A 26,352-nucleotide genomic window follows, 5' to 3' on the forward strand; every position below is an offset into this window, starting at 1 on the left:
GACCGGGGCGTCGTGAGCGAGCGCAGTCAGAGGAAGACGACGACGTTTGGGCCACGTGACTTCCCAGACAGCTGTATCGGCGTCCTCAACGTGGTGAGCCGGGCATGCCTTCCTACCGTGGCTGCCTCAAGCGTTCAGAGGCCCCTGAAGCGAAGATGATGGATGCCGCCGTGGCTGCAGGGCCCAACAGTCTGCAGGACGACGATACCGTTGTCACGCCTCTGCGTCAGCTCACTCAAGGACCGGCGCCTCGGCGGGCACAAGGAGTCGGTTGGGTGGGAAAACAGGGGTGCCTTGGGGTGTTGGTGCTGCCGACTGGCAGCACCAACGCAACTAGCGTCTGACTCTAACCTTTAGGATTATGTAGTTTGTTATTGTATTACTTAATTTTTCCTGCACTTGTTCAATAGTATCTGTATACAAGTGAAATATAACGCCACATTGCGTCGAAATAGTGTGTTTTATTCATGCCCCCGTGGTGAGTCGCATTCATAGGCGTATCTACGTGGGGGCAAGGGAAGCGCTAGACCCCCCCCCCCCTGTCGACAGTGGTTTCTGTCGGCTGCACACTGGGAAACGAACTGTGGCGAAGTTTTCCTTCAACACAGCAATCACGTCACTATATAAAGAAATTTGTCCAATGCTTCTGCTGTTAAAATTGTCGTTCCGCGTCTCACGACCAGGCACTGTAGGCTATCTGCGATGCAGGCCACCTATGCGACGCTTTCGCGCCTTGCGCTCCAGCTTTCTAAATGAGGCTACTGCCATAGGTCAGCAAACATGCTCATGAATCGACTCACTCAGAATCACTCGGACTTTGATCTGACCGCGAGTCTGAGTGAGTCCGGGTGAGTAATCTTTTGGGCGAGTTTGAGTCCGAGTGAGTCCGGTTGAAGAAAACTTTTAGTGTGAGTCCGAGTGAGTCCAGTTGAGGAAAATATTGATGAGAGTGAGTCCGAGTGGAGCCCTTAGCGCAAGATATATTTCTTCAGTGAGTCCGAGTGAGCTCCACCTTTCGTTGCCGACATATGGTCCTATCTACTCATCCTCAGCATTACTGTCAGCCTTATATTGGCTTACGTTTGTACTCAAGGCTATTCATGCATATCTCGGTACACTAGCATTTACGGGCCACCTCAATATTGATCAGAGGCGTGAGCAGGGGAAGGGGTGCCGTGACCTTTGTTTGTTTGTTTGCCCTAAGGGGACTGGCTCATACCCACGAGGGGGATTGGCCACACTGACAATTATATATGAAACTTCAAAAAGAAAAAAATAAGCACGAAACGCGATGTAAATAAAAAAAGGAAAGAGTTAAGAAGTTAACTCTTTCACGGGAATTAAGTTCTTGATATCACATCGCGAGTGGGCACAGAAATGGGCCACATTTTAGTGCGCGTCTCAAGGGCAGTTTTAAAACTGAAGGAAAATGTAGGAGCGTTGCTTTAAACCCCCCCCCCCCCCCCCCCCCGAAAAAATTCCTGGCTACGAGCCTGGTGGCAAACTAAACAGACCAAGGTGAACCATTACTGATTCACGAGCAGGTAGCTTCACACTCAGGTGCCTCGTGAAACAGCATCCTGTGCCAAGACGCTCTGTCGAACAGGCTGGTGACCCTTGGTTTCAGAAGGCGTTCCTGGCCATCCTTGTCTCAGTGGACTGCATTCAGAACTACGACGATACCTGTTTTCTTCTGTTTTGCTGACACCCCGTCAACCAAACATTCGCGATGAAATCATTATTCGGAAAATTGCACAGTATAATTTCCCCCCGCACAAAGCGCTACTGCCAAAAAATACAACTCCAGCACTTGTCAAATGGGTGCCGCCATAGAGTTTCCTACAATGGTGCCGCACGTGCCACCGTCGGACTGCCGAGAGCCCCCCCCCCCCCCCCCCCTGACTTTAAGCCCTGCGTATCACCATTTCCAGGTGGCAGTCATATATGTACTACTTGGTGCGAGGACCGGTGCCTTCCTCCTTGAACCAAGATCTCACTTTGTCAGGCATGATCATGCGATCGAGATGATTTAAAAGTTGATGCAGATCACTTCCTTGTGCCCGACCTCCACTCGCTATTCCTCCTCTGCTGCATGAGTTGGGCACTACGTGGAGTGATGATCGCGAATCGAGGTTGCTGTCGCGAGCGAGCGCACAGCGCGTGAAGAGCCACAAATGAACTGCATCGTGCAAGGCGTAGGATCTAGCTTCCTCCTGCGCTGTGGTTTCCGCGGTGACGCAGCCTGATTGCCGAACAGTGCATGCAGGTGAGGCGATAAACTATATAGATCCTCATTTCTTCACGGCCGCACAGAAACGCGAGCGATCGTGTTCTAGCGCGGCCATGAACCATACCACTGAAGGAGCAAGCGTGCAGGCAGCGGTGCAGGTCATCATGACGGCGAGCTCAGTCGAGCCCAAACTCTTGTCCAGAAACCACATTGTTATTTCTCTTCTGGATGCACATATTCTCGTTCGTTTACTTATTTTACGATAACGTACAGTAATGACTTATTCACGCTAACGAAGTCCGGTGGACCACTAGCTGGCATATGAAGGGGTTTCGACAAAACTGGGCACAAAACGCAATCGGTGCCAATGGATACACCAGATTATGCTATAAACGTACCAAATTTTGCCTTAAATAACTATTAGCGAAGATGCAGCAGCGTTATAAATAAGGACTGGCGAGGCCACGACCTCCTCGGACAAATACAGCGTGACCTGCCGGCCGCCGCCGCGCAGCGAAGCAACACTGCGCTCATGGCGGCGCCTTCGCGTTGTCGTCGTGTTTCAGCTTGTATTCGCTGGACGCGGCGGCGGCGGTATGAAACCACGAATTGACTGAGAAACGCACGACCGCGTTCGGTGGCGTGGCGACGCAGCGTTTGCAGGTGAGCTTGGGATCAACCGCAACTTGGACAAGCACCGCCTGCAACGCCCGCACCGACCGGCGTTCGTCGTGTAAGGACTCTACCGGCAAGCACTCACCGCCGTTCCCTTCCTTCGCTCCCGGTCCTCGTTACGGTCGCTCGGCCTTTGCTGCGGTGGTTTGCGTGCATACACGCGTGGCCACAGCTGCTGTACTCGTAACTCATCGTTGGTGAGTGATTTGTGTGGCAAGCGCGCTGGACATCATGGCCCACAGCGGAGGCGGCGAGGACGCGACGACGCCCGTCGAAGCGCAGCAGCCGTCTTCGCCCGTCGAGATCACGCAGCAGCCGCAGCAGCCCAGGGTGACGTTCGACGTAAGCTCTACGCCGAGCCGGCCGCTTGTCTCGAACAGCGTGCGCTCAGGCAGTTCGACGGGGCCTCCGATGCTGTTTATGCGCGAGCTCTGGGCTGACCCTCACGAAACGGGTCGCATGCATGCGTTTGTCTGATTATGCGCCGTTGTAGTGCTGTCAACACGTACGGCAACGAAATTAAGCTGAGATTTTCCCGCTACGGCGTTTCTGCTCCTACCCTATGAAAGAGCGGATAACAAAATAGCGGGCCTTCGCCTGTATCCGTTAGATTGTAACAGGTAACTGGAAATCATTGAAATGGGGCGAACATGCACATATTCGGTGATTCGGAGCTCCTCAGAAAGAACACAAAACGAGGTGTTTTGTGTTCTTTCACCACAGCGCCTTTTTTGTGTCGCGTTAAATTTAGTTAGCATACAGGTTGCACATTAGCCTGCAAACACGATTAATTGTGCTACTAGATCTTCTTTTATGCTCCACCATAGCAAAAAAAAAAATAAGTTATTCTTTTATTACAACCATTGTTTACAGGTGGTAATATGCAGGCTGTGCCATTTAATGCATGTTCGGCGAATCGACAGAATCCACGATAATTTCTGGCACACCACTAATTATTAATTCAACTGTCAGAAGGCATATTCAACAGCCTAGATCCCATAGTTATCATTACTGGTGCTCGGTTACTCATATTTTGCAGTGGGCCATATTAATGTGTCATGTGTGACAGCGATCATTGTACTACAAATTGTGCAGCAAAAGACGTTTGTTGTGCACTTGCCACATGCCAGTTCCATCATGGGAGTAAGGCATGCAGACACAGAAAAAGAGAAACGGACAACGCAAACACCTTTCTCATTACGGCCATTATGTTGTGTTTTTCTTGTGTCCATGTCTGCAAGCCTTATGCCACGCTCACACGCGCCCTTTTGATCATGATCAGGGCCAATCTGGATTAGATTTCTTGGTGACGATAACCAGTGGTTGCTGCTACATGGTCCAAACTAATCCAGACCGAGTTTGGCGTAAACATCAGCGCATTCGCAGTGTGGCTCTGATCAGGCCTGATCGCGATTAAAAGTGACTGTATAGCAGCACCAATCCGGATCGAGCCTAATCTAGATAAGCCCAGATCGGGACCAAAAGTGCCCGTATGACACCGGTATACTTTTATTTACAGTGAATCCTTACCAACCCCCTTTATATTCTGTCACTAAAAGCAGGCCATTCTAGAGATCTTGGTGCTATGGCAGCTTTTGGAAGCATCTTATTCCTGCTTCCAAAGGCAAGTAATGTTGCTAATTGAAGTCTGGGGGTGTCTTTATACTTTGTTAGTACCTTCCGGTAGCAAAAACCTATTCGAAAGCCTGTTTATGTGAAGCAGTGTAACATCTCTATGTCTGTTGTCTCGCCTTTCGGATGCCACATTTCCCAAATACCTTGCAAAGCATAATGACCATATGTAGTTACAAAGCTACTGCAGCTTCCATGATGCAGTGACCTGTGGATTAGGATTACAAAAATGTGTAATGCCTAAAAGACAGTAGGCATGGCAACACAGACACAAGAGGGAAGTCAGGACAACCCGCATGGTAATGCATGCCTGAGCCAATCGTCGATTAACTTGCATAAAGAAAAAAATCAAATGTGTGAACAGTTATCTCTCACGTAGACCCCCACGCGTGCTGGATTGATAGCTATTGCCTCTTGCCTAGACATGCGCAGATAAGTTTTTGTATCTGCCTTCTTTTCCGCCGCTGTGTGCCTGTTCAGTTGTTAGTCGGTATTGTGTTGTCCTGACTTCTCTCGTGTATCCATGTTTGCACGCCTATCGTCCTTTATCATGAATCCCTACCAAGTTGCTCAGCTCTCTGTCATCCTAAATTGTAAGGCCTCTGACGATAACTTGGGACTTCTGTAGTGTTGGTTTTGTGTTTGAATCTAATGCACGCATAATTTCTCAGTACATCTTTCCAGAAAAAGTAAGGTCTGTGATAGAATCAAGTTGCAGACTTTATTTTTCCGGAAAAGATGTACTCGGAAGTTAAAGTGCAACAGTGCACTTTTAAGCGTACATATGTTAAAAGTGCACTATTGTAAACAGATGGACAAAGGGACATGAAATGCAGCTCTTTGTTTCTGCTGACCTTTACTTGTAGACCATAGCACTTGGGTATGTGAGAACAAAGATATCACCGGCACGCATGTGTCACAATGCCTACAGTACAAAGGTAACCATCATGGCAATCTGTCTCGTACCTTTCTACATACAATGGCTCCTTACCTACAGCTTGGACTGATGCCATGCATACAAGCGCATCACCAAAGCATGCCGTTTCCAAAGCCTTAAGGGGAGGTGCTACTCAAAACAAGAAATAATTTTTTTAATATATTGCCTAGAGCAATGAAATTTTTTGTTTTTACGGGCCGTTTTATGCTGCTTTCAAATATCTAATCCATCTTATAGTGAGTTGCTTAGTTTTTGTTCTGCATCATGACAATGCGTAAAATGTAGCTCATTTTTCACCAACTTTTTATATTACTAAACTTCCATATTTATCAGCCATTAACTCTTGAACTGTCTTAATATTTTCAAATGTTATCTCCTTTAAATGACTATTTAAAAAGCAAGTTTTTGCCGTCAAAAAAAAAAATAAATGAGTTACTGGTAATGAGTTACTTGAAATTTGTAATAATTGTAGTATAAGTTATATCAAACTAATGAAGAGATAATGACTCTCAAAACACGCTAAGGAAAATATGAGAAAAAGTTCGTCCAGCCGAGCATCACAAGTACAAAAAATAAGCTGTCCAAAATCAAGAAGTTGCCAAGAATGGCATCATCAGAAAAGTGCATTTTAAAGGTAAAATTGGAAGCTTGTCCTTGTGGCAGAGATATGCTTCTAAAAATTATTTTTTCCTTCATGGGAGCTTGGGAATCGTGGCTGTCTTGAGCATGTGGCTTTGGTGAACTCCTCATGCTGTGTGCAATGGCATGCAGTCACGTGACGTTATCCAGGGGACTCCAGTCAGTGCGCACTTTCTAGTTTTGAATAGCCACCTTGTGCTCTTTAAACACGAATTTAGCCCATTTGCAGTTTAAGTACAAACTTGTTTTTATTGTCATGAATGTAGAGAAACTCAACTCGACAAAACAAGTAAAAACTGAAAAATCTGTAATTTTCGAAAAGAATTGCATTTTTCGAATAGCATCTAATGGTTACCTGCCATGGTGGTCTAGTAGTTATGGTGCTCGACTGCTGCCCCAAAGGTTGTGAGATCAAATCCCGGCCGTGATGGTTGCATTTTGATGGAGGCAAAATGCTAGAAACCCGTGTGCTTAGATTTAGGTGCACGTTGAAGAATCCCAAGTGTTCGAAGTTTTTGGAGCCCTCCACTGCGGTGTCTATGATAATCTTATTACGGTTTTGGGATGTAAGACCCCGAAAATTGTTATTATTATCCTTTTATAATTCCACTGTTGGTGTTTTCTGAAATCTGCTTAGCAGCAATCTTCTGACAGGGTGCTTTGTCCATCTGTTTGCAATAGTGCACCGACTGTTATGACTAAGAATTCACAACTTAATCTGGCTGATAGTGCATGCTCTGTCAAACTAAAACTCAACCTGCAGGCACTTGTAATGTGTACTCGTAGGCCTGCTGCATAAGGACTTTTGGCCACTAATTAATGCCAGTGCTTTGTTCTGTGTGGGCGTCACTGCGTGCACTTGTTAACTGGTTGTTTCATATCCGGCAATTAATCTGCTTCATGTGTGCGTTACAAAGGCAAAGCTCATGCTGAGGTCGAAACTTTGACACCTCTGCTATTGCTCAGTAAGTGGCACTGAATTAAGGCCGCGTGTAATTCATCACTACAAAACTCTTTTAAGAAGAAAAAAAGAATAACAATCGCCTGCCATTTAGTGTCACAGTAACTTTCAAAGGGGAAGTAACTCTTTGTGTTAATGGTCTCCGTTGTAGCTGGCAACGGTTACGCGGCGCTGCTCGCCTGAGCAGCAGGACTCTCACATGGACGAGGAGCTGCAGGGTGAGTTCTTTCTTTAAGAAAGTCCCAGAACAACATTCGCACCATCACGTCTGTTGCATTGCAAAGTGCTCTGCCAACATGTGCCTGCCCAACTTTGCACTTCTTTCTTTGCACCGTCTAAGCAAGAACTCGTGCATACAGCTGTTTCTGCTATGCTCGATCTGCCATCTTGGAGAGGCTCATTGTCACATTGCTGCCGTGACTGTGACCTTGTAAAGTAAAAACAGCTGCTTTCTTGCTTTCTTTTTGCATGGTCATTGGTGTTATCTACAGTGGATTGTGCACTGCACTAGCATTGTTATCCAAGTGCCTTTGCCTGATTGCTTTGTTCGAAGCTCCCAAGGAACCAGCAGACGGAACAGAGTAAGGCAGAATGAAAAAGGAGTGAATGCCTGTGTTTACCTTGTTGCGTGTGGCATGAACCCACATTGATTGTGTATTCCAGCCTATGAGAGCATGGACTGTGCTTTTTTTCTGCGCTTCATAGGGCTTCCTTTCGTGTAACACTGGTGCTTTCAATGTTGTTACTTAATATTACGAACTAGAGGCGATGTGACAAAAATTTTAAGCTGGGCAGCCACAAATAAGCCATGAGAAGATTGAAAACTGCTGGTTAGTACATATCTGCAGGAATACCTTGGGAGCATATAAAAAAAAATGGGACAACATTATATAACACAAAAACTTGTTGTTCTGATGTTGCCCTACCTATTCACACGGTCTTCAACATTCCTCCTACACAAATAAGCCACTGAATGCAGTGTACGACTGCACCATACGTTGCAGATTTTAAAAAATTTTAAGGTGGCTTGCAGTGAGGGGAGTTTGGGCACACTGTATGTAGTGCTATGCTTGCAGGTTCAAACAAGCATTTTAAACGTTTAAACATGTATTTTAGCCGTATTATCCATTGAATAATTCTCGATGGCTCTTTCACTTGGCACGATAATAATGTGATCTGGGCTAAGTTGAACACTTTACCGATTGCTAACCAGATTCTTGAGTGAATGATGTGGTTGTAGTTGCAACGATGATCACAGTGAGCATGATGTCAGCATGTTGTGGTGGGTGTTGCTTGTCACACTTTTTCTGGGAATCTTGTCACTGCACTTGACAACTGTGCATGGCGAATGTTACTCTGATGGACAGTGTGTGCCTGTGTGGATGATGAATTTCTCCTGCTCATTTTGCTTTTACTGCCTCGACCACACTTTGAAAGTGACGTACCGAGAATGAACTTCCTGGAGGTGTGATGCAATCATTTCGCTGCCTATAACAGGCTTGGCAGTCTTAGTCTGACAGTTCATCAACTTTGCCCAAGTGGCGTCTGTCCAAAAATATATGCGAAATGTATTTGCAGCCACCTCCCCTGATGCTTTTTTTTCTTTATGTGCATAGTGGTCTGTGGGAACTCCTGAGGAATTATTAATGCACTGATTGCAATGATTACTCCCTAAGTGTCAACCATAACCTCACTTGCTGATGCTTGTTAGTGCTCCTTTTGGAGGTTTTGCTTCTTTCTTGCGTTCTCCCAAAATAAGTATTCATTATACTGAGTGTCCCAGCTATCTTTAGCCAAGGGTTGAAAAATACAGTATTAGAGGCAGGCAAGTGAAATCAGTTGCAAATTGCTGACAGCTGCCTTGCGCAGTGCAGACAATTTTTTGTTTTGTAATTAACTAATTTATTAATTAGGATTATTTAACTAAATTGCTAAATATTGACTTTAGGGCAAGAAATGATGCTTGCAAAGTTCGAGAGCGTCTTCAGAAACCCCAATGGCATTATTTGCGATAAAGAAAGTCTCACGTATACCATTGTTCCAAGCTGCAAAGAAAGCCCGTGAAATACAAAAAGAACCACGGGACTAGAGCATTCGCGTGAAGTGAACGTGATGCTCTCGACTGTGGTTTGAGCGAATGAAATTAGCTGTGGCCGCGACTCGCCGGCTTTGTTGCAGCAGTAGGCCGATAGGTTGGCGGTGGTTTCTTGGCCCGCCTCAGCCTGTTGGCGCACGTGACGGTGCAAGTTGTAGCGAGCGCGGGTCAAGAAACCACCATTAACTTATCGGCCTACCGCTGCAACGAAGCTGGCGAGTCACGGCTGCAGCTGATTTCGTTTGCTCAAACCACGGCTGAGAGCAGCACATTCGCTGGGCGCGAATGCGCTAGTCCCGTGTTTTTTTTTTTGTATTTCGTGGGCTTTCTTTGCAGCCTGGAAAAAATGGTATACGTGAGACTTTCTTTATCGCAAATAATGCAATGGGGGTTTCTGAAGACGCTCTCAAACTTTGCAAGTCGCATTTCTTGCCTAAAGTCAATATTTACCAATTTAGTTATATAATCCTAATTATCGAATTAATTAGTTACTAAACAAAAAATTGTCTGTAGTGCGCAAGGCGGCTCTCAGCAGTTTGCCACTGATTTTACTCGCTTGCCTCTAATATTGTATTTTTAACCCTTGGCTAAAGATAGCTGGGACACCCGGTATATATTGGCCACTTCTGCAAGTATGCACCATAAGCTGTTATGCTACTGTGGTCATCATTGGTGGTTACGTTTGCACTAAAGCAGCTATAAAACATGCAGTATTTTGCATTCAGCCAGAGCGAGTGTGATTGGATTAAGCTCAATCTACATAGAACCATTTGTAAACTGTTCCTGTTGTCGGTGTGATATTAACTGCTCCCTTGACTGACATAGCTCTGGGGCTCTGGGAGGAAGACATGACCGAGGAACAAAAGGTGGAGCTTTTGGTGAGTTATGGCACATGCTACTGCACCTTTCCGATGCATGTTGTTGAGCAGCTGCTGTTTTTGTGTCATCAGAAGGCAGTCTCTCGAGCAGTTGTGATAGTCGCAGGCCCTTACTTTTGTTTTCTTACTTTTTGTTTGCAAAAGAAGCTGAAGAAAGATTAAACAGTGCAAAAAGGATGAAACACACAAAGGCGCACAGATACAGTGCTAAAATCGGCGCTGTATCTGTGGGCCTTTCTCTATGTGTCACATTTTTTGCGCTGTTTAATACTTCTTAAGTATGAGCCTACTCGCTCAAGCATTCGTTTAAAAAAAAGAAGGTTGTCTCACAGCCTTGGCAATGCAGTGCTGCCAAGACCACTGTTATCTCAGCTGAGTTGAATGCATTTTCATAGCCTATGAAAGTGATCTGTAGTGCTCAGCTCATTTCTCGATGACCCGATTGATCCCATGGCTGTGAGTCATTGTAGAGTACTTCTTTCTGATGCCAGCATGCTCTCTTAGTTGATTAAGAAGTGTTTCTCTCACCCTATTATAAATTATCTTCATGAATGCACCTCAACCAAGGTAGGCACGTGCTACACGGCTGCATGTACTGTGAACTGATTTCGGTGTTGTCTGGTTGCAAGACAACGCATTCCTTCAACTCTGGTCTGACTTGAAATTCAAAGGCGGTATTATCGAGCAATGGCTAATGATCACTTTTGCCAGATGTCGCGGGGCATGGCATCAGGCACCTTGGTGTGCACGTCTGACAACGTTCCTGGTGTCTCTGTATAGTGCTAGAAACGCTGTTGCCCTGTACTCTGACATTTCCAATGCTCACTATGCGAAAAAGTCGCATTTAATAGTGCTTAAATGTTGTAGACGGACCACTCACTGCCTTTGAGAAGGCCGTAATTGCGGCAGTCATTTTTCCAGATGCACTTGGGAATGTAGTTTTAAGCCAGAAGTAATGTGAACAGGACAGGAAATAAGAACACTTTTTGTTACCATTATTTTTGGCAAGTGTAACAAACCCATACACTAGCTTTCCCAGCGGGCAGAACTACAATAACTACAATTGGGCACAGCTTCCAGGATGCTGCCCAACCTTAGTCAGGACAGGGAGAACACGGCTTCCCGTGTTCGTTATGTAGGTAGAGATGATGCTGCCTTCTAGGAGCGATGTAGTGAAGTAGGGCCTCGTGAGGGTTGACAGTGAGCACACCTGCAGTGAAGCAATTGAGCCCGTAAGACGACGGCCTCCCAACGTTCTCTGCAGTGGCAGATCGTGGAGCTGAAAGGCACCGCAGCAGCAAGCAGACGTCTCGTATAATGTGCGTCTAACCGTTTGGTGACAGGCCGATGATGTGAAGGAGCTTCTCTTTGTGTAGGTACTTGTAGGGCATGTTCGATCTGCTGCAGTTTTCTGGCACTTGATTCTGATCTGTTAGATACAACCAAATGAATGCCACAGATAATTGTGAGCTATGACGGATGGCGCTTCCCCGTCCACACGTAATTCGAAGGTTGTGAGTTCGGATCCGACTAACAGAAAGGGTGACTTTTTTGGCCACATTAATTTCAATTTGTGTAATAATTACTACACTTCAGTTAAATACGATAATTAATGCCCCCTCTGCTTTCCTTAGCCTAATTGCCTGTTGGATTCACTTGGTTGTGTCCAACAAAAGCGGGCCTGTCGAAAAATTCTCCTTCTTTCATTGATTCTCATCTGGTATATTGGTGGCATCATTCTGCCAAGGTTGTTTTGAAAATTTTATTCATGCGGTTTGTGTGCAAAGAAGGACACGATTGGCCACTCCTACTCATTCACCGTGCTTGCCTTTGCAGAGGGTTGTGGCTGCATCCAAGGAGACTGCACAGAGGGAGGAAGCTGTAAGGCAAGGCCATTTTGCCCCAGTCAAGCAGCATGTCCCACCAGTATCAACTGAAATCACTTGGGACAGAAAGGTGCCTTTCTCATTACTAGGCATATTTTTATGCCCTATTGCCCTTATGTTTTTTTTTGTGTGTGGTACACACGCGGAATGTGGGGTTCTCTGTTCCATTCGTCTAAGTGTTTTATCTTCTTCGGTTGTGGAAGGACACACTAATAGACGCTATAAAAGTGAAAAACCAATGAACAAGCAGACCTTGAAACTTCCAGTGTGTTCTTATTACCACCCAGTATATGGCAGTGACTGGCCAATACTTGTCAATTGCGGAGTAGCAAACATGTAATGGCATAACATTAAAAATAATTTAACTCTTGCAACTTTTGTAAAGATACCAGCATAACAAAAAAAGAAAACTTATCTGCACATCTTGTAAAAAAATCAGAGCAACGGCAGTATTATGTGTCCGGGAGAGTTTGCAGCGATTTTCTTTACTAAATGTACCATATTTATTCGAGCCGATTGTCTGATACAACTTCAGAAGTCTGCGGCATTTTCTCCTCAAAGGCGGATTGCACGCAGGCCTGCACCAATGGGTGTGCGCTCCAGACTGACGTCATGAGCCACATGGCCAGTGACCCTGCCTTTGGAGAATATTGCCATGTGCATGAGCAGAACTAGTATTTCTTTAGTCATGGAGGCAGTTGGCTGTCGCGCTTCGGTCATCTGTGCGGGGGCTCTCCAGACTTCTTAAGTTGCATCCCGAGATGGTGAAATAGTGCACTCCTAAATCTAACGTGCATGCAATTTTCATGAGTTGTAAATAAATATGTGCCTGATTGTAATGTTCCCATATTTTTAAAAAGAAAAGTGTGGCAGGCTGTGTGATCAGAAAAAAAAAAGCAGGAGAAAGGGACAATTTGTATTCGTAGAATGGGAAACTTATTCTCCTGGCAGCCCCTTCTGTGATCCAGTTTAGCTTATCGCTTCTGGATATACACCTCGATTAAGTCTCAGGGCTGTTACCTTGATAAGCTTAGCCTACATGAAGCTGTCGAAGAGGGTTTCCATACTTGTCATTGGGGTCTGGATATTTTCCTGTTTTCGGCCCCTAAAAGCATTTCCTGTTGAACATACACAGCTGAAGATCGTTTTCTCTTGCATCATTCCCGGTCACAGACATTGGTCACGTAAAAAAGACGCGGCAAAGCTGTCCTTGTGCATGCAAAATAACTTCCCTTTCACCTGAGTTTTCATAATGAAAGCAGTACATCGCCCATTGCACTTCATTGGGAACAGATATGATACACACAGGTTGCACTCTAGCAAATACCATGTGCTCCATTGCCATTTTGTGATGATGATGACACTGCATCTTATGGTCGGCTGTTGCCAATGCCGTGAATGTGGTTTCGGTTTGTATTTGACTGTGACATGCGGGCAATTTTCGAACCTGGTTTATCGGTTAAAATGCGTGGAGTGCAGTCGAGTAAACATGGTAATCTTTTTCTGCTTGACGAATTCTTAAGGATTTAAAACATAGAGTGGATGATGCTTGGATGGAAGCAACTAAAGTAAGAACTAAACGCGTTATTCATAGTGCCTGCGTAGTGTACATTGAGAAGTGGCAGGTAAGAATAAGAAAGGCGAACACAGGTAGTATTGTGCACCTAAAAAGAAGTAGCAGTTCCAGATACTTTTGTTGAGTGAAAGAACGTTGCTGGTAGCTCATTTGAAGCCTCTGCTTCATTTTCAACAGTGCCAGTACAGAAACCACACACATAATGTATGGGAGGAATATGCTCTGTGGGAAAAGGTGAAGTTGTTTTAGGCAACAGTCAACCTCTTCTGTTTGATGTCATTAGTGTTGTACAGTGGATGCCTTGCATGGACACTTTGGTACTCAAATGACACTGTCCGTAGAGTGAGTCATCCATAATAACAAATTGAAATTCGACGAAATATCGAGCAAGTGTGCCCCCTCTGAGGTCATTGACAATGCTATAAATAATGAAGTAGGGCCCTTGCTTAATTCAAGATGATGGCAGATCATTTGGGACCAAGAAGGAAATGGCACTGCCCTCCTTTGACTGAAAAGTTTTATTTAGCATGAATTTACTATGTATACATAAAGCATCATCATAGTCATGAATGGGAACCATGTGGGAATGGCAGTAATGCCTGAACGCTTTATGCTTGTTTGCGACCATCACGTACATCACCACATCAGTAACATGCCTTCAAAACTGCATTATCACTATCCATGATCATGCAGCCATTTCTTTTGGTGGCCATACTAGGCCTTCCATTAGCCCTGTCATCCTCAAATCATTGACTCATTGATGTATAGCCGTTGAGCTGTGACAGAGTATCCCAGCTCCTCATCTCTTGTAGCTGATGTCATACCAAATGTACTGTGTCATAATGTTTCAAAAGAATAGGATCAAAGCATGAATGGTTAGGACCTCCGCATGCTGCAGCACTGTGGCAATAAAAATAGCATTAATTCAAGTTACAAGTTCTGGCTTCAGTTGACTTGTCTGTGGATTAGATCAAAGCATAAATGTTCAGGTAGCCAACATAATGATAAAAACCACTTTATAATACTATTGGTTTTAAAGGGCCAGTAAACAACCTCACGATCCAAAATTTGGGATGGAGAGAACTGCGCACTTGTACAATGTGAACATGTTGCCGCAAGAATTTTGCGAATAAGGGCTGTAATAAGGGAGTTACAGGATGTAGAATAATCCGCGTCGGCTTTTTTTGGTTTCTAACTCGGCCTTCCCACCCTTCTTGGCAGCGAGGAGGGGTAGGCATGAAATGTTCCACGGCGCATGCACCCTTTCCTTAGCGGTAAAGTCGCGAGATGCCTCTTTATCTCTGAGGCTTTTGTACTGGCGATGCCGCCCGTCCCAGTAGTCTCGTTTCTACCAAAACGCCAGAGGGCAGCACAAGAAAATTAAAATGCAGGCCAAAAGCGCATCACTGCTGGGCCAGCGCACCGTTTTGTAGGGCAAAAGCCCAATCGACGAAGCCGGTCCTACGTAATGTTGCCCATGCACCAGATTACGTCACTGCACGGGCGAAAAGGACTGGTCAGGCACAGGATAGGGGACAAGGGAATTGTTTTTCGAAGGAAGCATCTGCGCAGCGTGCAATGCTACGATATTAGCAAAATTTGATCGCTGCGGCCTTTCTGCGTCAGTTAGCAAGCTTGTTTGTGAAGTGTAAAAAAAAAGTGTGAAACTGCTTACTGCCCTTTGAAATTATTGTTTTTCCCCCATTATCCGATGTAACGCAGGGGTTGACTTCAAGCAGTAATGATAATGAAAAATCTCTTTTTACAACTGAGCAAATATGGTATTTCTTTCTGCACTTTCACATTGGAAAGGAATATCAGGCTTGTGTGTTGTGAAAAACCACGTTAAATTTTTTACGCTACGTGGCCACACCTGTTCGGCTTTGTGCTATTGTCTCGCTTGCCTTTAATCCTTATTGCTGCTTCTGGTGTTAATACTACATGGGAACAAAAGGGCAGGCAAGAAGAAGTGTTTTGATGACTCCTTGTTAGACGCCAGCTGCGTAGAGTCTTGCTTGGAAACAAAATGTTTTTAACGATGAAGAGAGGTCTTCTTCAAATGATGCGATTTATTTCCTGCGATTTGGGATATGATGCAGCCTTGCTGAATTGAAAAAAAGGGTACGTTTATTTCTATGAGAGGTTTAGAGGTTTAAAAATTGATCAAAATAATTATGGTGAGTTTTGTACAATATCCCTTACCTTTTGTTATGGAAAGCGTTAAAGAATGCCGCGGAGTCAAGATTTTTACAGAACTTTTCCACAACAATATCTCTCGTAGCCCTAGCATTGTTCTAGGATGCAAACTTATGAACGTATCACGAATACTGCGTTGACTTTTTATTTTTTTTTGTTAGTAAACTGTACAAGATTTTAGGAGCTGATTGTGTTGTTTAGAGACACTTGTACTTATTCGCTTGAAAATAAAGAGAGCTGGAGTGCGGATTGGAATCAGAGCAGCTCACAGTCTTTTCTTCAACCATTTTTCAGAGCCCAGCAAAGGCAGGCCATGCAACATCACCACAGTGAGTAGTTGCCATTATTGCCTCGTCCACTTTGAGCACCCATCAGATTTGTCTTAGCTGTAGTACAGCCATTCTGCCCATTCTTGGGAGACTTGTGCGACCCGGTTATATTAAAGTTGTCCTGGAACACCATATGAACTCGCCACTTGCCTGGTCTGTAGACAGGGGCTCATATGTACATGTGATCGACATATTAGTCACAGTAGACTCTCAGTAAACTGAAATCTCTTTAAACGGAACTGCTGCTTAGAACGGAACTGCCTCTAATACAGTTGGTTACATACTCGGATTCTGCACCCCTGTTCATCTCTCGGTTAATGGAGCTCCTGTTAAACGAAATACATTTTCCTGGTCTCTTCAGGTTCTATTTAACGAGAGTCTACTGTGTTAGACGGCATGCAGCATGGAATTCAGGGCCTCATATCAAAAGTTAGATTTGAATTAAGTGTACATAGAAAGAACCATGCATGGTTAAAATTAACCAGGAGCTCCTCCCCAAGACATTTCTCACAAATTACTGTGCAGTTTCGCACTGTTAAACATGAACAGTTTGGAAAGGGTACTGAAAAAAAAAAATTTTGCCACTGAAGTTCAGTGCACTTATAATATAAGCTAGGGCACTGAAAGTTAACAAATACACCGCTTCTTTTTAGGCACAAATTGCCAGAAGAGAATGAATTTATTATTTTTCCCGAAGTGCCATACTTAGCGGCTGCATGGCAAAACACAGGATGTGATGTCAATACTACCATATAAATATTTTTTAAAGTGGTTTGTTCAGGGCAAATACAAGAAGAGTGATGCTCTTGCGACAGAGCTTGAGCAGGTCCTTGAAATGGCCGCCTCTGTAGCTGCCACTGTGGTTAGGAATGGCATCACGCCTTATCTTTTGGATATGTTAGAATAAAAATTTAAATTGTTATAGTTCTTGCTATTTCCAATGTCTCAACTAATCTGCTTTATGTGGGCTGTTAGTTTCTTTGCAGCTACATTCTTGATACTGATGTTACAGTAAGCCGTAGCTCCACTTAAAGGGTGCACTGGACTCAAACCAAAATGCAGGCAGGAATGTGCAGATGAAATCCCTTTCTTCAACTATGGTAACAAGCAAATTTTGTAGAAATAACCTAGTATGGAGAGCAATAGAACGAGTATAATGCTTGGTTTCTCTATTCCTTCTGAATTTACCAGATCACCTTGGCTGAGGCAATGCCAGTAGCGTTGCCCTGCCCACTGCCCTTTCTTGCTTTTCCTTCTTTCCACAGTGCACTTGTTATAACCTGCAGAGGTTGTTGTCTGGCCAGGGCGCTCTGGAGCGATAAAAGAGCAGTGGCAGGATGGGCATAGGATATGCTAACAGCAGTCAATTCTCATTTACTAGACAATCCGATAGAATGGGCAATCACGTAAGGAGCTTTTTCTTAAGACTAATTTCTGGTCATGAGCAGTTAAATGGCTGGGGCATATGGGTTGTCATGCCAGCTGCAAGTCACTGATTTAGCAAAATGTAGAAAAACAGCAGGGACAGCATGGGAGAGACCATGCTGTCCCTCTAGCCAGTGATACTCTGATGACTGTGGGCTCTGATTGGTCTCTGTGAGTGACGTACTTCCAAGTGAGGGGTGAATGTCAAGCAGCTCAAGTGCCCATCTCACAGCGAGACAGTGCCATGCACTTCTGAACTAGAACTTGAGGCCAACACGTTGAAGTGGAAATTTCAAGAAAAACAAAACATGGCTGATCCCTCTGTCATAGGAATCGGTATAACACGAAAGTAAAACGTGTCTTCACAGACGTAGTCGAGCGTTTGTTGTGCATTGTTTCGCCGCAAGGGCGAAGGAATGAATACTGTAGCAAGAAGTTGTAATGTCACGCGAAGAACGGCAAGCAGCTGGAAACTTGCAACGTGCTGCTCAAGCAGAAAGGACGCACGGAACGAACATACACAGGATGAGCGCGAACTAACGACTGTGACAGCTCGACACTTAAAGCGCGCTGGTCAAATACAAAGGAGGACGCACGAAACGAACGCACAAGTATACACAGGATGAGCGTGAACTGTCGCAGTTGTAACTTATTTGTTTGTGAGCAGTGCACTCCTTTCGCAAAAGCGGCCGCTGCAGTGAGCGAAGTGACCTTTGTGCTTTCTGTAACTTCAACGCAAACTTGCGGTGAGAGCGCGAGACGTACAAGATAAGCGCTTACTGAAAAACCAAAAAGACGCGTACCATCAAGGAAAAAGTAAGGACAGGACAGAAAGACGCCCTTTCTGTCCTGTCCTTACTTTTTTCCTTGATGGTACACGTCTTTTTGGTTTTTCAGTAAGCATGTACCAACTAGCCCAACAAAAAGTTCTATTAAGATAAGCGCGCGCGCAGGAGCGGCCACGCCCTGTAGAGGCGCACACTCCTCTCAACGTGTGGGGTGACGACCTTTAAAGCGCGCCCTTCGAGCCCTTCTTGCCATCTCGCTAGTGATAACGAAAACACGTTGGTGTACCCCAATCTCCGAGTACCGCCACCAGCAAATGGTGTATATAAATAGCACGCCGTTAGTATGACGAAGAACGTGCCATCTGTGGCGGAGTCGTTTCGTGCTGCGCACTGGGGATCGAGGGGTCGTAAGTTCGACTCCTGGTGGCGGAACTTTTTCTTCTAATTTTTTCTTACAACATCATATCCGTGACGGAAATGCGTCAGTGGAGCCGTGGTGGACCCCGGCATAAAACACTTTCGTGTTAAAACACACAAACCATGATATGTGCTGGTGTAACTATATTGGGCAGGGCCTTGGTTGGGTACCTTTGAGGTGTTTTAAGAAGTGTTTTAGGGCCCTTTAAAGGGACACTAAAGGCAAATAAGAATTTATGTCAGAATGAAAGCTCAATGTATGACAACGTCTAAAACGGCAATATTATCAACAGCAGTGCCCTACTTACCGAGAAATTAAGCTAAGTGTATCGCACGACGTGCGCCACGAGTGGGAAATTTTGGAAATGATCCCGATGACGTGAGAGCGTCCGACTATAATTAATCACCAGTAATCAAAGTAGCTGCAATAAAAAAAAGAACCTTCCGTGCATCAAAAGACGTAATAAAATGCTGCTTGTTCGTATGTTTAATTCATGGAAAAAAGACACTCTTTGGCATTGCCATGGGGAACAACGCGCGTGGTTCAAAGGTTCCGTTTTCACCGAACTGCGCTTCGCCCGGCGCCCGGCTTCGCTCACGCGGTCGCTCTGACAGGAAGTTCGACAAAATGCCGCATGCATGTGATGTTGCCGGATGCCCGAATGGTGCACGCCGCGCATTAAAGGCGGGCAACGTTGGGCACGGCAACAGTGACGTCAGAAAGACCACTTTCAGGCAGGTGATTTGAAGTGCGCTAACGTGATGCGGACCACTGAAACATGATTTTATTTCAAAATAAGCACTTCCTTGGCACAAAAGTAGCACTACGATGTTTCTGGACCGCTATTTCAACAATCAACGTCGACTTACTATTTGCCTTTAGTGTCCCTTTAAAGGGATCGACAACTGGCCAGTACGTGTGATAAGATCCTGGTGGAAATGAAAAGGGGGACCGCGAATTCCAGTGACAGATTCAAGCATCCTTTTTGCTATCTGAGTAGAATTGTATTTTTAAATCACGTTTAAAAGTCACAAAAAGCCGGTATGTCACGCAGCACAGCAGAAGAGCCTTGATGCTGCAATATGAAGTCGTTCACCTTACTGTACGTAGTCTGTTGCATTCACGCACGCCATAATTAGTGCTCAAAATTAGACTATGTATATTATTATCCATCCCCGCTCCGTGCTGTTCACGAGCTAAAAGGAGTTGCACGCTGAGAATCAGCACTGCCTTTGTGGCAACTACTACTGGAACATGTCGAGCCGTGACGCATGCACACTGCACACATGCACACTGCACACATGCTCAGCAAACCGCCGCGCACAAACACGAACCGCTATCGCACCCACCTCCCACCGTTTGCAGCATGTGTTGTGTGTACACGATTTCATTGTCACTGCAGATAGAAAAATTTTGATTATAATTGTTTCACAGCGTTTTCCGTATTATACCATTCCGTGATTTTAGACACTGACTTGTAAGCTTTCCGTTGCGATAAAGAAAACAGGTACCATAAAATTAGTTGTCGGTTCCATCGAGGTAGTTTTGAGGAAAGGAAACAGGCATATTCGTATTTTTTAGGCACATACAAGTTTCCTGAGTGAAATTGAAACATAAATAAAAATAAATAAATGGGTGTCTAAACGGGCCTTTGCAAAGCTCTGCTACTTCCTTAGTTTGGCAATGCCTGTGGTGTGGCTGGAGGAACATATCCTGTCTTTCTTTTTTTTGCTATATCAGTCGCCCTACCATGAAGTGTTTCTCAATGTATCCATGTCATTTAGTTAGTGATTTGTCGGTGTTTTTACTGTGTTGTTTTTTTTTTCTTGTAATTATTACATGCCATTTCCTCTCATCGCACCTTTTTACACATCATAACCGTATTGGATTCTTGTTATAGCTTTGTCTGCTCTGTCCCTCATATCGTGTTAGGAATTTAGACTATATTATGGCATTCACATTTTTTTCGTTGCTTGTCAAGCCTTAGGAAACTGATTTGAGCAGTTTTTATTTGAACAAATTGTGGCATTTTATTTCTCTTCTAGAACTTTTGCTGAGTCACAGGGAAGAATTTTAATTTTCTGAATCAGTTCCTGTGAGTAACTGAGAATTGGGCAAATAACCTATAGATAGTTTTGTTGTAGGGAATATGTCTGTCAAAATGTTGTGCGCCGCAGTGATGTTCCGCTATAGACATAAATGTCTCATTTGATTTTGCAGAGATTGGTGGACCACTGAGTAAGTATGTTTGCTCAGCATGCATTTTAATAGTCGATGCAAGTGTGCTGTGGTGCAGATTTTAATCAACATTTTAATATGGGAATGTCGACAAAGCATGCGTCCCCATGACACTTTGTGGGTGGCACATACTGTGGCTTTTGTAGCAGCATATTAGGGTGGTATGATGACTGGGAATCATTCACAGAAGCCTGTGCAGCCAAATATCACACCCTGCGTAATGCTACTGAACCAGTACACTGAGGCTGCCCTGATTTAATTCACAAATTCCTGAGTTTGAGGGCACTGTGGACTCTGCAGATTTGCTAGAGGTATCAGCCATAACACACAGCATAGTAAAATCTTCTTGTCAATTTAGGCCTTGCTTTTGCAAGGTAGTCGTTTGTTGGCATGTTGTGCAAGTCGTACTGAATTGCTTGTGGGCATGCCCCTAGTGCCCCTTCCACTCACCCCCACCCTCGCCTCTAAATTTTGCTTGCTCGGAATTTTGAGGTATCTAAAATTTTTAATATTCACTTTCGGGCCAAGTCCATTTTGTTACGTTTTAAAGGGCATTCCAAAACAACCGATCCAGTTTGTGGCCACGTACATGCTGCATGCTGATTTCTTTTCTGGCATGTAAAGAAAGCGCACGAAATATAAAATAAAACCACATGACTGCCCACATGCACTACTGTACTGCAGTGCTCTCAACCATGCTTCGAGTGAAACAACCGTGCGTGCAGACCACCAGCCTATCACTTATCAAGGATGACGGTGCTTCCTTGCCATGTGCCGCTGTCAAAAATGCTGATGCGCTGTGAAGCCGATGCCTAGAGCTGTGGCCGCTCATTCCACCACAAAAATTGTATCGGTCATTTTGGAATGCCCTCTGCAATGTAATGAAATGCACTTGGCCCTACAGTGAAAATTAAAGATTTAGCAAAAGTTAATCTTAGTTAACTACCTTAATTAGGAATACTCTAACAAGTACCACATGATGGCAGACAATTTGTCATTGGTCTGATTCAGTTGCGGTTTACCACTTTTTTAAAATCCTCGGTTCTTGTTACCTGGCTCTCAGCTGTCAATGTGAAGGTTTTCTTTGTTTCCCCATGGCTGCATAAAGCATACTTGGAGAATGCCTATTGTGTCTGGCCAACTCTTGTTATATGCTAATGCATTTGGAAAGCTTTCACATTAATGGCCCAAGGTAGCAGCATATCAGCATCTAGTAGTTCTAGGTCTTGGTATTTTCACCTTGTTCCCATCTTCTTAGTTTTCAGCTTACTAGCCTCTTTATCGTCGTAACGTTGAATCTTTGAATTTTTTTTTATGCTCTGATTCACTCTCCACAATTTACAGCAGCTACATCAATTAGCAGCTACATCACACCCGCTAAACCTACATTCACCAGGCATTGTTTTGAACTGAATACGCCTCTTTTTCATCACCGCACTGATGCATATAAATACAGCTTTTTTCTCCGTACTATCGAGCTGCGGAATGCTTTACCCGGCCATGTAAGATATCACTTGCTGGATACCTCTTGTATACTGCTAACCATTGATGTTCATATTCATTGCATCTTGTTTTGTTTTGCAATTTTTTGTAATTGCTGCTCTCCACTCCTGCAATAGTCCTTCCAGGCTGCAGTATGTTGCAATAAATAAATAAATAATTGGTTAAACATTAGCCTTCATCACAATTATACAGACCACAATAAAGCCAGGGCTGATATCAAATTCTGCATTGGGGTTTCTGTTCTCTCCCTGTAACTCCATATCACAGGAGGCCAAAAAGAAAAAAAAACCGTTGTCGAATTCTTATAGAGCTGGGCACTACACAGCCAGAGACATGAGAGAGAGAGTTATGTGTTGCACAATTCTCTACTGTTTTTTTTTTTCCGACACCTAATTTTTCTGAGCTACTCAGTTATTGACTTCCCCATGACAGTGCCACCATTTCTGTTGGACCAGCCCGTACGGGCTGGTCCAACAGAAACGGCTCCAAACGATGAATGTTGACCATTTTGGGTGTTTTTGTGACCTTTTAGCACTCTTGTGGCCAACATTTCCAGGTCATAAACTGTCATGCTTCTGCAAAGAAATGAAACAACGTTGTGCGATAGCTTCAAGTATATACCTCATTCAGTGATAGTGTTTGAAATTTATAGTGTTTCACGATGTGCCACATTTTTAAATGCAAGCCCGTAGTCGTTAGCTAATTCTCCGTGATGTGCCGTGTTTTTAAAAGCAAGTCTGTAATCGTTGTGATAAAACTAAATATTCATTCCCTTATGAGGCCATAGCCATGGAGGTCATAGTTGCAATGTGGCTCCACAGTAGAGAATACCAGTCTTTGCACAATGTCTGATGCTGGAACTGCATGAGACCGCTTGGTGCATGACTGCTGTATTTTCTCTTTTCTGCATTTCAATGTGCAGTAAATATCCAGGTGGCCAGAATTCATCTTCAGTACCCCGCCGCAGCGTACCTCATGATGATATGGTGGCTTTTGCATATGAAACACTAGGACTTCGTTTTTATTTTTATTTATTGTGGAAGGTTTAATTCACGAGAACTGTACTTACAGGGGCAGTGATGATGATGAGTGGCCAACGCCAAGCAGTGCCAAGCAATCTAGACCTGCCAGGCGGCAGCCAGTCGCACTCAAGGTGTGTGGACTTACTTTTCGCACGCATGCTCTGAAAAATAGGGCTAGGAAAGCTAGTTGTTTATTTCACCTTCGTTGTTTGCATCTTTTTACCTTCTTTCTTTCTTTCTGGAATGGCTTTCAGATGTTTTCTGGTGATGCCGGTTAAAAAAATAATTGAACATTTCACACTGATTCCTCCTTATAGCAAGTCAGAGGCACAGTCTTGTGCACATTTGATAAACGAACAAATATTTTTGCCGTGCATGATTGGTTGAGGCTGGTGGGAATGTCACAAATGGGAGACGTACGCACAAGCCTCAGTGTATCATGAGCAGCAAAAATGTTCGTTTGTTTTAGAACAGGTGCAAAATCGCGTCCCATTTCTGTGGAAGGCCGAGGTGAAAGGTTACAAAGAAAAAGCATTTGTGGGCACTGCAGGCACAGCACAAAGCATGTGTCTACATTGCTGCCAAAAGGAAGCTTTCTTCATCACTTGACACAGGAAATGCTCTTCATGTGTTTTCATAGAGCAGGAATGCTTGTCATGGCCCAAGAACACATAGTATTAAAATTTTATACAGATTATAAAGCAACGTAGATTTGTATTTTTCGTCACTCGCAGATAAAAATTGTCGAAAATTTGTGAGACTTTGTTTTGCTGCATATATGGGGTTGGTCAATAAATTGTGCCCACCAAAATTCTGTGAAGACTGTAATACCCCTGTCACACGGACAGCCTTAATTACGTTAAGCTAACTACGGTTACGGTTAAGCTAACTACGGTTACGGTTAACCGCGGTTAGTGGTAGCTACACGGCAGACGTAACCGCAGTTAGTCTCCTAACCGTAGTTATCGCAAACCGAGCTAGGCAAGCACGGTTTACCCTCACAAACCGAGAAGCTGACAAGATGGCGGAGCTGTTAGTGCACCAGCCATGAACCGGCGCACGTTATTCGGCAGCTTCGCGGAGGATTTTCACGGAACGCGTCTCCAGTTGGCGAACAATAGCTGAGCAAAACTAGTTGAAAACGAGTTTTACTTGGTAAAACGAGGCTCGCCGTGGAAAGGCCAACAACAAAGACTAGTATTCCATCCACGGCGTGTTTGCGAGAGGGTACAGTATTATCGCTACAGGTTTCTTGAGGGGAAGTGCTTTTTGCATTGTTCGTGTCTAGCCGCCTCACAGAGCTGCAAACACTGAATATGTAGTCGTAAGTGGAACGATTCACTACACTGTCGTTGGGGTTAGCGGAGGTGTATCGTACCACGAAGCTCGCCTGAGGGTGTGTCCCAAACTTCTTGCTGACCATACGACCGGCACGTGGGTTCGTCGGCATGCTCAACTGAGCTGACTGAGCTCGTGTAGCAATGGCAAACCCGCGTTCGCGTTAACTGCGGTTAATCCTGTAACCACGGTTAAGCAAGTTAAGCATAACCGCAGTTAAAGCTGCCCGTGTGACAGAGGTATAAGTCTGCCAGGGTCCCTGTTCCTGTTTCTTGTGACGTAATCATCACAAGAAAGTGGCGTCACCATCCGCATTTTTTTTTGGTGTGTTTTCTCGCTTACCAAGCGTCTTCTCGCAGCAAGCATGGTGGTTTTGGTATTGTGAAAGAGTAATTTACTAATACGAGAAAAATCCTTCTTCTTTTTAGTGTCCCTTTAAGCTGTGCCATGAAGCCATGTTATGCACCAAAGTTTGCATATAACCAGCACCTTGACTTTAGCTCCAAATTTTCTGTATATTTTGAGCGGGTTATATACGAGAGGATGTGGCAAAATGCTTGCTTCCTACCGTCTCTAGACTGTAGCAGTATGTTTTAAATGCAGCACTTCCCATTGATATTGGTACAAAGGTTACGAATAAAAATAATTTTTTAATATCCACATTTTACAAGGAGCTCCTGAGTTAAACTCATAAGATCATTCCTGTGGACATTTTGTCTTTCATTCATCTGGCTTTCTTTACTTTCTACTCTAATGTATAAATCATATTTGTCGAGGTGTTAAGCGCTGTTCTATTAATTGTGACTTAATTACATAATAAGTAATCTTCTTTCTACGCGTGACTGTGTATTACATTGCTCAGTTGTTAACTTCAACTGCTACGCATGGAAGCTCCTCTTGTGAAGGCACGCACCATGTTGCCAAGACTTCGTCAGGCATCGTGTCATGTGTATTCTCGTTCAAAGTAATTAAATGAGAACATGCTGCGCCAACAAAATGTTGGAATCTCAAAACTCCTTTATGATAGCTGCAGTAACGAATGACACAGGTGCAGCCTCATTAGAACTTAGCTGTCTGCATCACAAGGACAAAGATGATGTATGTGCTTGTCAGTGGGAAAGATGTTGATTGTAAGCGCATGCTTGCACGGAGTGCAACACACTACAAAATACTTTTAAACGCAAAGAAAGTATGTGACTTTTTTAAAAGAACTTGGCACCCTCCAAAAATTTAGCCAGTCCACTTTTCTGGAAATACATTCACTGACTTCATTTCACACTTCTCTTTTCATTTGTGTACACGTGCATGCACAAAAAAGGTTGGCTCATTGTTGAAACAGTCCATCGTGTTGCTTTTGCTCTCAAGAATTCTTTGGAATGGTGATGACTCTGAAAAGACCTTCAATTTTTTTTTTTTCTTTAAAAACTGCAACTAATTGCGCGTTCTGCATGGTGCCTTGGACGCAGCCCAAGTTGTTGGCAAAACCGGGCATCAAAAGCCTGTTTCATGACAGCATCACTTTCTAGTCAAATGCAGGCAAAGCGCACACTGGTAGATATAGAAGTATGCTGATTCAGTATGCCTCC

The 26,352-nt window shown here is 44.2% G+C and overlaps 1 protein-coding gene across 5 annotated transcripts in view; it reads left to right on the forward strand.

Moving 5' to 3' along the window:
- The first annotated feature begins 2,737 nt into the window (after nucleotides 1–2,737).
- LOC119392765 (uncharacterized) overlaps nucleotides 2,738–26,352 on the forward strand; it is a 37,508-nt gene continuing 13,893 nt past the window's right edge. For 2 of the 5 annotated variants that reach the window (XM_037659731.2, XM_037659743.2), the window contains exons 1-6: nucleotides 2,738–3,247; nucleotides 7,226–7,292; nucleotides 9,995–10,047; nucleotides 11,884–12,003; nucleotides 16,000–16,034; nucleotides 23,478–23,559. In XM_037659731.2, coding sequence (XP_037515659.2) covers nucleotides 3,137–3,247; nucleotides 7,226–7,292; nucleotides 9,995–10,047; nucleotides 11,884–12,003; nucleotides 16,000–16,034; nucleotides 23,478–23,559 — 468 coding nt within the window. In that variant the 5' untranslated portion in view covers nucleotides 2,738–3,136. Of the gene's footprint in view, nucleotides 3,248–7,225; nucleotides 7,293–7,604; nucleotides 7,656–9,994; nucleotides 10,048–11,883; nucleotides 12,004–15,999; nucleotides 16,035–20,885; nucleotides 20,904–23,477; nucleotides 23,560–26,352 lie in introns of those variants that run through there. The other 3 variants (XM_037659725.2, XM_037659736.2, XM_037659750.2) reach the window with 3 other exon arrangements.

Source organism: Rhipicephalus sanguineus, chromosome 1 (assembly GCF_013339695.2).
Source record: "Rhipicephalus sanguineus isolate Rsan-2018 chromosome 1, BIME_Rsan_1.4, whole genome shotgun sequence".
NCBI lineage: Eukaryota > Metazoa > Arthropoda > Arachnida > Ixodida > Ixodidae > Rhipicephalus > Rhipicephalus sanguineus.